At 43.1% G+C, this 13102-nt stretch overlaps 1 protein-coding gene across 2 annotated transcripts in view; it reads right to left on the bottom strand.

Moving 5' to 3' along the window:
- Window positions 1-8868: 8868 nt before the first annotated feature.
- Window positions 8869-13102, bottom strand: part of PPP3CA (protein phosphatase 3 catalytic subunit alpha) — a 196729-nt gene continuing 192495 nt past the window's right edge. For both annotated transcript variants that reach the window (XM_055702597.1, XM_055702593.1), the window contains one exon: window positions 8869-10639. In XM_055702597.1, coding sequence (XP_055558572.1) covers window positions 10446-10639 — 194 coding nt within the window. In that variant the 3' untranslated portion in view covers window positions 8869-10445. The remainder of the gene's footprint in view (window positions 10640-13102) is intronic.

Genomic DNA, 13102 nt, shown 5'->3' with positions numbered 1-13102 from the left:
GGCCTACCGCTCCAGGCTGTATCATTCTCTTCTAAGAATGCTTTGGCAAAGAGTGCCCAACTGTTTGTTATGGTGAAAATACTCTACACATGCTCTCATCATCCTGATGTAAATCCCAGCAACTGACTGGGCAGCCCTGCTGGGCTCCTGTAGGTCCAGGTTTTCTGCAAATAGGTGCAGCGTGCTCCAAGCAGGTGAGTCCCCAATCAGCTGCTGGCTTCAGTTCCTCTGTAGCATGTTCCCACCTATAGAGTCCTCTCTAGCTATTGCTTCACCTGAAGGAAGTAGGGTATGGACAGGCAAGGCTGCCAGGCCAGGAACAGCAAGAAAAATAACAATGTTACCCAGTCATGTGTTTTTTGGCTCAAAAGTGTTGTTTCCTGGGATGTGCTCTGGTTCCTGAAAAATTTTGGCTGTGTGAGCCTCAGCTATCCCTCCCAGCCCTGGTTCCCATGGACCCAGTGCCCAGGGTTTTGGGCTGTGGGTGCTGTCAGTGCTGGTGCTTGCACACCTGGGGCTAAGTGGTTTTCACTGCTGGTTTTAAGGCATTGTTGGGTCTTCTCTGTGCTTCAGCTTTCCCGGAGAGTGGGGTAGAAAGTCCCTCTGTTTTTCTAGGAAAAGGCAGTGAAGAAACCCAGAGGAAGGGTCAGATTAGACATGCTGACACGGGGGGGGGAGAAAACAGCAGACGTGGCAGTGTCCCACTTTTGTATCTTGTCTCTTGATGCCTGTGGGGTAATAAGACAGGTCCAATGTAAAATGCTGAAAAAAGATCATATTTTCTCCTCAGAACACCTGTGTTAGTTAACACATACATATATGTCTATATCTATATCCTTGCAGGCAGAGCCTGTGCTGACGCTACATTCACACTCCTGATTACTCCTGGCTTCTCACGGCTTCATTTCAACACATTAGATACAAAGGTTACACTAGGTTAACTGTGTTTAAAAACATTAAAAGCACAATCAATAAGAAAAGGAAAAAGACAAAGTATTTTCACAGGGAGTTTTACCTAAATATTTGGACTCTATGACTGGCACAAGGGCAAGCAAAGATACCAAAGACCAGCCCAGCAAGAAATTCTGGAAACTGCAGAGTAACTGTGTGCTCTGTAACTACTGCATGAGTATTTTTATCTTACTAGTCAGAATAATTTACTGTAGATCTCATACCACATATTTTCATTCATTATGGAAGACTGCCACAGTGGTACTCATTCACAAGGATGAAGCCCCTTGAGTTTCGGACAAGCAACGTGATAGCTTAGATGGTTTAAGAGAAAACACGTCATTTAGGTGCTGCCAGCCCAGGCACTGCAGGAACCTTGACTGGGAAACTGGATGAATCAGGACCACAAGTACAGACATCGTTCCACCCATTGGCTTCTTTGGGAAGCTGAAGACATGCAGCCCCAGGGAATTCTAATCCAGGTGCACCTGCTTTTACACCCCTTTAGGAGGTCTGCGTGGCTCTCACCCAGTGTTTCTGGCAGGGAGCTTTGCAGGCTCATGCCCCAGCCCTTCCTGGGCACAGGAAATAAGCCTCAACCGTGGCACAGAAAGTTTGCTCCGTAAGCACACCCAGGGCATTTTCCTCCAACTCTGGGGGAGAAAGGGAGCGTTTAGCACTCAGGGCAGGCAGCCTTTATCAGCATTGCTTCAGACCCTGCCCATCTCCTCTAACTCTCAGCCTCCACAGAAGCCATTTGCTCTGACTTGCCCAGTGCCTCCTCGCATGGGTTCTGATAGCTCAGCGCTGCTTCCCCTGCAGCTGAGCCCCCCTGACCCGCCCCCCCGGCAGCAGCGGGGCTTTCTGGGGACGGGAATCCCTGCACCCTCCCCAAAGCCCACATGAGTCATCGAGCTGTTAGAAACAGGAGATTATTTCTGGATTTAACTTTCTGGACTGAGGGAAACACTGCCGTGTCAGCACCCAGCTGTGCTTTTAAGAGGTGCGTTGTTTGGCAAGTCTTGCAAATCTATTTCCATGCGAAAGCACACACATGAATAAGAAAAAGCTTATAAGAAAAAGCTGTGGAAGTGAAAGGGCCAAGAGAAATTCTTTGCTGGGAGATAGTGAAGGCAAAAATGACCATTTATTTTTTCTCCACTAACTAAAATAGCCACGCAGAGGCAGAAAAGACTGGGAGAAGCCCTCCTTCTCCCCCCATCCAGAGCGGATCTCGCTGCTTCTCCCCACCAGCTCCTCAGGAATGATGAGTGTTATCACTTACTGATGCCAACTTCCAGGGCAACGTCAGCACTTCTCACTACACATGCAAAGGCTTTTGTTACCAATATTATTTCCTCAGCTCTGAAAAGGAAAAAATAACTGTCTTATTCTCCTGCCAAGTCACCCTCTCTCCGCAAACACCAGTGTTTTCGTAATACCACCTATTCACAAGGAACGCTCCTGACTTAAGAAGAACAGAAAGCTCAAGGCAGTGACCTGCTGTGATGCTCCTGCACTCAGAACCAGTCTCCATGGAATTCATTGTTTTATTCTGGTTTTTTGTGAGCAGCAGCTGCCTGGACACACAGGCATCTAGGTCCAGGCACAGTGGAGGTACTGGCAGCAGCACAGGGAACTGAGGCAAGGTCACCCCCCGAGGTCACATGGAAGCGTGATCCTGGCTGCAGCGAGAGACACTGCCAGTCCATGCTTGCCTGGCAGGCAGACAGGCAGCTGGCAGTGCCCCAGGGGATCTGGGAAAAGGAACCAGTGGCAAAATGGTGGCTGTGATAAAGCAAAAGAACGAGGGAGAGAAAAGGAAAAGGAACAAGAGGGAAGGAAATTGGAGAGGAAAGGAAAACACGTGAAAGGGAGCTCCCTCCAGCAGTGATCCCTCCTAGTAATCCCCATCACCCTCCAGTGATCCTATCTCCCACTGAAAGCTGCTGAGGATGGACAGAGAGACAGATGCAAAAGGGAAGGGGGAAACAAATTATGATGCCACAAGCATTTCTTGCCTAGCTAAATTTCTATGTACTACCTCTGAGAAACATTGTCACCACCCAGAGTGTCCTCTCCCAACACTGACAGTTGTGGTCTTCCCTTCACCTTCCCTTTCCACCTTAACTTTCACGTACAGATTCCTGACATCCATAACTAACTTCTATTTGCCACACAGCACTGTAGTGAACAGCTCCTCTCACGCACATTTTGATCAGTGGTTCCTTCAAGATTTGCTTTAAATCTTTGCATGTGATTACACTCAGACCAATGGCCCTGCGGTTGCTCCTTTTTTATCTATACTTCTGAACCATATGTTCTCTAAATATATTTTCAAAATATGCCACCCAGTCAGAGAATTGCTATTTGACAAGTAAGCAAACACGGTATTTTCTATTGCAACTGCAGGAAAAACTATTGCATTTTCATTAAATAAGTGCATTAAACTCTGAATTTGTTCCCGTCTTGATCCCTATGGTTCTTGTTTCCATACCCTGAATCTCATTGTTGGCTTTCCTTCCACGGTGCTTTAGCTAATCCATCTACTTTAAACCTCTCCCTTATCCTCATTGCATCATTTCCCACTTATTTATACCTTGCTCTTTCTGTTCAAGTGTCTAGAAATGTTTTCTGCTGCTTTCCAACCACTATCACCAAGACAACTTACTTAGCTGGGCTCATGCTGATTTTCACTGTATTCCTAGCCTTTACTGGCCATCCCCAACTTGGCTTGACAGGCCATTTTTCCATTCCTTGTTAGCTTTTGCTTTTTCTGTTTGAGGCGTCCATTACCTGGTTGGTTTGCAAGTCCTGCCTTACAAGTCTAGTTGAGATTTAAGGTCCTCATAATTCTTGGCTTTTTATCCTGTACAGAGTCCAGGCTTTGGCTTGTCATCCCAGCTGACTTCATGGCAACTCCCTTGTATCAGGTCCGAATCCCTTAGTTACAGGCATCCTTGCATTTAAGATTAATTGATTAAACTCTTCAGCATGCAACACAGCATTCAATCCTGCAATCTGTGCTTCTTCCTCTGACAGGGCTGTGAGCCTGCTCATCATGGGTTTGCCCTCCAAAATGTCATTTCCCATGCCACTCCCTGCTCTCCTTTTATGCATGACCGCGCTTCAGGTCACAGCCTGAACTCCATCATCATCTTTAAGTGCACATCTAGTCTAAGGTGAATTTTATCAGCCTAAATAATTTCTGTCATTGCCTGTCCAAAGCCAAGGTATGTGGTGGAGTTTCTTTATTTCATCATCTCTGTCTTGCAGTGCAAGTGCTCAGGTCTCTGCTGCCACCACTGCCTCTTCTCCTACCTACCTTGAGAAAGTAATGAAATACACCAAGCTCTCCTGCCAGCCCCACTCCTCTTCCCTTTCCTTTCTCTGGTGCCCTGGTCCATGGCTGCAGGGCTTCCTCAGACTTTTGCATAAAGATCAGCTCTGCAGCCTTGTTTAAGCTCAGCCACAGCGTCACCCTCATATTCCCTTCAGAGTGCACTTCTTGTTTTAGAAAAATGCAGTCCAAGTGCAAAGCTTATTAAATATGTACTGAAACCAATAAACCACCAAGTGACAGAGAAAAAATGCATCTTTTCCTCAGGCAACCTCCTCAGCAGGTTACTCCTCCCTCCCCAGGGAGGCACAAGATCAGTCATTTATGTGATGTCCTGATTACACGTGCACAATCTGCACTACAATAATGACTACACAAATCATGTGCTTCAGGGCTTCAGCCGCTTGCCTGCTGAATCCAGGAAAGGACTATTTCCTTCAGTACAAGACTGACTAGATGCTTTTGATAACTTCTTTGTCTTCTGAAGCACCAAGGATCAGCAGCAGGCAGGACACAGTACAGGACAGTGATGAGGGTCCTCCCTCTTGCAATTGATACCTACCTGGATAACTTGCTGATCAAATTTATTACCAAATTTGGCAATAAATATTATTCCAATCTTCCACTGCCCTCTCAGACCGGTGAGGCATTAATTTTCTCTTACCTTCTTGGATCCGATTCTTAGTACATCTCAGCTCTGCAACTGCAACATACCTCTGCTGCTCCCATTTTCTGATGTATGGCTCCCATCTCTTCAACTTACAAGGCCAGAAATGTCTTCACTTGCCTTAAGTTACTAGCATCAATATATGTTTTAGGAACTTAATGGTACATACAGGGAACCAGGGCAGCTAGTTTAACTTGTGGCTCCCCCTGCTCAGCACTGGTGAGACACGCCTGGAGTGCCATGCCCAGGCCTGCGCTCCCCAGCACAGGAACGACAGGGACTTACTGGAGCGGGTTCAGCAAAGAGCCGTGATGGTGGTTAAGGGACTGGAACATCTGACCTACGAGGAGAGATGGAGAGAGCTGGGACTGCTCAACCTGGAGAAAAGGTGTAAAAATACTTGGTGGGGGGAGTAAAAAAAGATGAAGCCAGGCTCATCTCAGTGAGGCCTGGTGACAGGACAAGAGGCAATGGGCACAATCTGAAACACAAGACATTTTTACATGTAAGAAAAAAAAAAAATTACTGTAAGAGCCATCAAGCACTTTTCCCAGAGAGGCTGTGGATCCATCCTTGCAGATACTTGAAACCTGCCTGGCCACGGCCCTCAGCAGCCTGCTCCAGCTGCCCTTGCATGAGCAGTTGGGTTGGAGGAGCCCATCCTGGTGGTGCCTGCTGGCCTCTGTGTGTCTCGGTTCTGTAACCTAGTAGGCTCCTTGGGCCCAAACCACTGTGAAATTAGTCCAGGTTGCAGCATTTCGCTGCCCATTTAAAGCAAAAAGGATTATTAAATACCCAGATGTTAAGAGAAATGGGCTTGCTCGATCACACCGTGGCTGTCTGCACCAGCTGCCTCCAAGATGCAAGTATGAAATAACCACCTCTTGCTCAAGTCTTGCTGTGGTAGGAACTGCCTAACTTAGTGCCCAGACCCAAACCTCCAGCAAACCACCATGCAAGGCTCTGCCCAAAACGGAGAAGAGGCCTTGGTGAACTTCAGAGTAACTAGTGACAGCTGCTAGTGGACTCCACAAAGGAGCGGTCGTTGTCATGTCTGCCATCGTGCCTGCAGACTTCCCACTGGCAGCAAAATCAGTCCTTTAGCACATTCTTTGCCAAGTTACTTTACCTAAAACAAACTCTTGACAGGGATGACAGAGCCAAGGCAGCCCTTCCCTTTGCAATCATGTGCTGCAGCAGAATCCTGCCCAGAGCACACAGCTATCTGTCAACTTGATGAAACGTCGTGGTGCATGTAAAACTAAATCTGCCCTCAAGTTATTAAAAATAATAATACTAATAAAATCACAGCCTCATGAAACACACATTTTATATGGTATACTAGGCTTGATACTGTAGCCAGCTCAGCAAGACAAAAAAAGTCCCCTACCTCTAGCTCCACGAACTCCTCCTTTTTGTGACTCCCATGGAGGTGGCTGCAAGTCCTCTGTGTTTTTACATACATATGAACATACACATATGAACACAGGTGAAATTGGATGTGTTTTTTCCTAAATCACTGAAGAACCAGAAAGTTCACCCTTTTGCAAGCCAAAAATGGCCATTTTGAGCAGAATCAAACGTCCTCCCAAAAGCAACAAAGAAAGCGATCTGCAAACTATTTACCAGATGATGGTTGCTTTGGTGCTTGTATTTTTTTAACATTTGAAACAGCCGATTCTCACATCCATCCCTTTGCGAAAGAAGTGGGAAGATTCATGGATCTGACTAATCCAAGCAACAGTACCTTGAAAAAAGAAGGGAAACTGATTCCTAAGGACTAAAATTGTAAATTCAGTTTGAACCTAGAAAGCATCTGCGAATTTCTGTTTTTTACACTTGGAACTCCACTGTTTCACTAAAAACCAGGGCTAAAGTGAGAGAGGACAGAGATCAGGTCAGTGCTAACAAGCAGCATCTTTTGGTGCCAGTTTTCAGCCCTGCTTTATGACCTCAATTTCACTGGCCAAGTGCTCAGAGAAAGCCAAATTCCTCTAGAGGCTGAAGACGTCCTCCTCTGGCAATAAATAAAGTGTGAAGAAAAATGCTTGAAAGAACTTATATCTGTGCCCGACAGCTGGAAATTCTGGCACAAGCTTAAGCAGGGTTAAACCTACTGCAGTTCTGGGGAAAACCCTGGACAAAATTTGAACATTGTCTTCAGAAAATGTATGCTAAGAGCTAATATACTTCATGTTTAATAGCTGTTGAAAAGGAAAATTATGACAGTGCAGAAATTATAATATATGTATCCAATATACTATCTCACACACTGGGAATAAAGTGGTTAAAAAGTTACAGTAAATCCTGATGTAAGCACCAATGCTATTTTTTTGCATTAGAATAGCATATTTAGTAAAAAGGAAGAAACCTGTACTGGGAGACATACTCCAGTGCTTGACATGTTACTGAGTGAGGCCATGAAATCCAAAACTCAGCCTTCAGAGGCACCAGGGTTTTTCTTCAAATTCATCTACAGCTCCTTCTGCAGCAGGAAAAAGGACGGACCACTGGAAGAGATGGAATGCCCTGGAAAAAGATAACCTTTGGAGTTTTTTTTTTGTCCTTCCAGGAACATTTGAATATAGCCTAGAGTACCCCTCAGAGCCAGTCCAGAACCTGCCCCATGGTACAATGGCAGCTCACTCCAGAAGAGAGCCAAGCCATCCTAGATGGACACACAGGATACTTATCTTGCACGCTCCAGATATTTTTCATTCTTCTAAGATATAAAAAGTTCAAAAAACTTCCTTACTGACCAGGCAGAATTTGTACATTTCCTAATGCGTTATTCAGCCTGGGCTGCCTCTCTTGCCCATAAGGTCCCTGGCAATTACAGCAGGCATTTGCAAACCTACCACTGATTTGTAGCATGGATCTTTTGGGTTAAGCCTACCAATTGAGAAGTCTATGCCACACTGTCACTGCAGAGACGAAAACCCTCTTTCTTGCTGTTACATTGGTGCTAATTGTCTCTACAAAAAAAACTTAGCTGAGGTAACCTACAGCTGTTCACCTAGCACATACACAGGACCAAACTGGAAAGTAAAGTGGTCACTCAAACTTTCACCATTACTTTTTGCAGAGACCATGCTCATTAACCAGATGAACAGCTTCACTGATCGGATGAATTGTCAGACTCTGCATGTCTCTCCCTGTGCTATATTTCTACACAATCTGAAACAAAAATTTGCATTTAAAATTGATCCAGCTTCCTAGTCCTGTATATTATGAATAGTCTTCATTTTTGCCACCTGTCATATTTTCCCAAAATTAACAGGAGCTGAAGTGGGAAAAACACATAAGAGCGCAGGCATTGAGCCAACATTTCAAAATGCTACCTGAAAGGAAGACTAAAGCAGCACCCACAATATTACACCATTTGGCATCACCCATCAGTTCTCTGCAGGATGACGGACTGTAGAAGGGTGCTGAGCACAGTTAGGGAGAAAATGAGAACAAGGCAGAACTTTGACAGTTCACCTTTGACTGAAAACAGAGAGCATTTGACAGCTGAAATTGCTGATTTTTTTTTTTTTTCCTTAAAGGAATATTGTAATTGATATTAATTGACCTTTTCAAACACTCCAGATGAGGGGGTGGGGGGGGAGGGGGGGGAAGCATACATTTTTTTTTCTGCACTCTACCTGTGGGATACGTCCTACTCATTTTACTGAAAATCCAACTTTCTAACCAGAACTTGGGGGAAGTCTGCAGATGTTCAGTAGTCTAAAACAGTTGGGTAAGAAAATAAGCTTTTTCTTAGTAAAGAACTGACCTTGAATTGTGAAAAGAGTCGTTCTTCTCTTACACAGATGGTCTTCTGTCCAAAGCAAAAGAGAGCAACAAGTGCACACGCATGTGCCTGCATGCACTTCTGCAACTGAGCCAGCAAGAAAGGGAAGAGTGCTTAAGTTCATGCACATTTTTATTGAGTAGTAATATAAAATGCTTCTTTCATTGTTACAAGTGCATGCTTTGATTGCCAACATTTCAAAGTCAAATTACAAAGGCAAGGCTGTAGGCTGTAGTGAATTACTTGGGCACTTATACAATTGTTAAAAAATATTAATGGACTGTTTTGTTTTGTTTCTTTTTCTTTTTTAGAATGAACCAGTTGAAACCCGTAACTGATATACAAAGGGAAAAAAGTGAAAAAATTACACATTTTGTGGCACATGACAGAACAGAACAAAATGACTAAACCATTATGACATTAACAGTTATCATGCATTTAGAATTCCACATGTAACTACAAACTTATTTAAATTTCACAAGGTTTGCTAAACATGCTACCCATCTATATGTGCACTGACAAGCTTATGTTAAAAACTTTAAGAATACTCTCCCCTTAGATTTTTCAAAGCTTTTTTTGATTACAAAATTTCAAAGGCATTAAGCATTTTTTTTTTTTAGAGAATATAAAGTACGCCAGTATACATACATTTCCAGTATAAGTCAGACCACTAAGCGCATTACAGTCCCATACAGGCCTATACAGCCATTTTTTCTTAAAAAACATGCATAGGCAGATTTTTACAGAATATAGATGCTTTTCACTGCACTTAATATGGTGTCTTGTTCACTATACTTAAAAATGCACCACTCATAAATATTTAAATTCAGCAAGCCACAACCAAGACTTGATTTACCAAAAAAACCCAGAAAACCCCCCAAACCAAACCCCCTAAATATAAACAGAAAAAAAAGAGAAATATGTTATCATTATTCCAGTTTTTTTTTTTTTTAAACAAAGAAAAGGATAATTGCTGCCAAATTAGTAAGATAAGTGTTATATTTAAAGAAGGGCATTGAAGCACACTAAAGAAACCTGAGGTAAGCATAATCTGTACAAAATTAAACTATCGCTCTCTCGCTCTCTCTCACTCTCTCTCTCCATCTTTTTTTTTTTTTGGCATTTTAAACAAATTTCCAACATTCTTTTTTTTCTTTTTTTTTCTTTTTTTTCTATATTTTTAAAGACTGCCTAATTTATCTCATAGCCATTGTCTGACAAGAGTAGCAAAACATTATCAATAAATAGTCCTTATTTAGTTTGTACATTTTGTTAAAAATGTTTTGATGTTGTCCATGTTTAGTGCTGCAACTGTAAACGTACAATAGTTAGTAAGAAATTAAACAAAGTTTTCATGTCCAGTAACATAATAAAAGGCCTTTCAGTAACATACCTAGACGTTCCCAATGCAGTAGGAAAACACGTTCATTCCCCTAACTTTGCAATATATACCAGCATGAGCTCTCATTTTTCTACAAGCATTTTAAAGGCATATCCAAAGGAGGTGTCTCTCCCCCACCCCCCCTCCCACCAAATTAAAATTGACGATCTCTTCATAGATGATTTTTGTAAACTGAATCCAAACCTGGCCCCCAGAGCAAGTAAGCTATTATCAGAGGCAAGAACATCCCACTGCTGATGTGCAGCAACCCCATCGCGCCCTGCAGCTCAACCCCCCTCCCAGACAGTGGTCACTGAATATTGCTGCTATTACTGCCGTTGCTGTCCATGCCATTAGTCTCTGTGGAGATTGCCTTGTTGATGGAGTTAAGGTTGGCATCGGATGGCACGTCTCTGCGTGGAGGCATTCGCTCATTAATTCGATCTAAGCCTTTGGCCTCCTCGAAGCTAGTGATCTTATGCTGGGGTGAAAATCCTTTGATAGCTAAATAAAGGATTATTAAAAAGTAAAATTAGCAAGGTAAAACTCTCGGCAGCTTTTCCCCCAACTTATCAATGAGTACGAAAGTCCTTCTTTGCGAAGGCGACAATGAGAAGATCTGACAACACGACCGACTCCTTACCGTACTTAGAGCTGGGGGTTAACTACCACTGTGTCTTGCAACACAACTACTTTTTTCAACAGGATCAACTTACAATATTTTGTTTGTTGCCCACTGGGGTTCAGCTTAAAAAGCTAAGAAGCTGACAGGAAACTACAGTTTGCAATCAGGAACCATGTTTAGAGCACAGCCGTGAGCTGGTGAGTTAGCATTTGTCATCATCACTTACAGCCTTAAAGACAGTGTGCCTCGCCGTAACATCTTCATCAGGCAGAACTCCCATTTGACTTTCAAAGACCAGGGGAAAAAGTGCTGGCCAGTTACAGGTGGTGATGACGCAGAGAGGCCAGTTTGCGGGATATACATTAAAGCTATGGGAAATCTGGGGTGACCCTGCAACAGGTTTGCCTTGTGCTCTCAACACAGGCAAGATGCTTGTTGATCACTCAGGGCAGTTATCCTCCCCGACACGTCCCTGGACTTCTAGAAAGAAGCTTGAGTGAAACAGCAGTAATGCCGTGCAACACGAACCAGGGATATCGCAATTTTGGCACATTTGTACAATTTAACTTTGGAAACACACTGACAAACGACCAAAGTTCCAACTGAAGCTGAGGACTTTTCATCTGCTCTTCAGCAGCAACATTGATGAGGCCACACCAACCTCAGAAGGCAGCCACAGGCTGGGGACCGTATCTTTAGAGTGTGATTTTTATTTTATTTTATTTTGTTCTCTCTTTAATTGAAGAGTTGAAGATCTTTAGATTTAAAGCAAAAGAGAAAAAAGCACTGTAGGCAAACAGCAGGTCACAGCTCCATAGACAGTATGTCATAGCCTTCTGTGTGTTATTCTCTGATCTGCACCAAATCAATGCACTGCACTTCCAGAACTGACACTTTTGATACACCACTATCTTAACATGCCACAGAGCAGAAATGGTGTGTTAGTACCAGGAAACTGTAAACTCCCTGGGGAGAAAATGGTAGGGGAGTTTCAAAGATCAAATTCAGTATTGCTTCCCTCCCTTTATCTTCTTTACCCCAAAGTACTCCTGCTCTCCTTCCAATACGCAGTCCTGATTCTGGACAAGCTGGTAACTTCCATTAAAAAAAATAAGTGAACAAACCCAAAACCCTAGAACATCCCTGGTACCAATCTACCACTCCTTGCATTTTGGGGGGAGCGAGGAAAGTGTTTCCATGCTGATATTTTTGCCAACCGTTCCCGTGAAAATGGATAGATCCTGTTTGCCTCAGGATGTAGTTCCTTCGCCAGTTTCACAAATGTTATATTGAAACTTTGTGAAGTGCATGGGTTTTAACATGTATTATACTTCAACTCAGAAGAACAACAACAACATAATGGTGATTAGTTAAGTGAGCAGGGATGGAGCAGTGAAAACAGAACAGGCCCTACAGTGAGTTTTTTCAAGGTTTTGGGTTTTTTTATTTCTTTTTTTTTTTTTACTTTATCTTCTATCACAAAAATGAAGATGTCTAACAAGCACCCAGGCCAATCCCTTAAAGCAACAGTTTAATGGATGGCCATGCTGACGCTGAAACACTTTCTGCATCCTGGAGCTTGCCCGTAGCACAGCCCAGCTGCCGTTACCGAGCCCTGAATCAAACTGCAGAGGAACAATTGGTACAGGGTGAAACATTTTCTCCATCATTTTCTTCATCTACGTAGACTAGTCATTACGACTATGGTTACGGTGTCTAACTAGCCATGATGGCAAATCAAGAATCAACTAGAAGGGTGCATATTGCTAGAATGGGGACGTTCAATCGATTGTGTTTCAAGCTGACACAGTATCATCTGTAATACTGAGGAAGGTGCTCTGCTGTAGTTGCTGGTCAGACAATGAGGATTAGCAGTTTACATTGAGAGTATACTAAAACACAACACAGTCACAGAAAATCACAGAAAACAGCCAAACTGTCAACAAGAATGCACACTGCAGATTAGAGATTGCCGATAGGAATAGATAATTCCACCATAAATAGCAGCTTACTCACTGCTATTTAGAAAGCAGTTGTATTTTCTCTTACTTGTTTGTTCTGTAATTTTATTCACTGCTTTACAAAAATCAAAAACAAATTCAACTGGCCAAAAGGGCACATCTTACCAACAGACAGCAATCATCAAATTTGTTTGTTTGGTGTTTTTTTTTAACTAAAAAAAAAATACCCACAGAAAATTTGAGGGGCAAGAACAAAATACAACTGAAGAATTTTGTTTTAAAGGGGAATTCTGAAAACTCTTCTTCCAAAACTTTATAATGCTGAATGAATATTGTGCCTTTACATTGCAATACGTGATTACTTAGGCTTCAACCATAGTG

This window comes from Falco cherrug, chromosome 1 (genome assembly GCF_023634085.1).
Source record: "Falco cherrug isolate bFalChe1 chromosome 1, bFalChe1.pri, whole genome shotgun sequence".
Lineage (NCBI taxonomy): Eukaryota > Metazoa > Chordata > Aves > Falconiformes > Falconidae > Falco > Falco cherrug.
The sequence above is the reverse complement of the archived record's forward strand: the minus strand, read 5'-3'. Positions and strand labels throughout refer to the sequence as shown.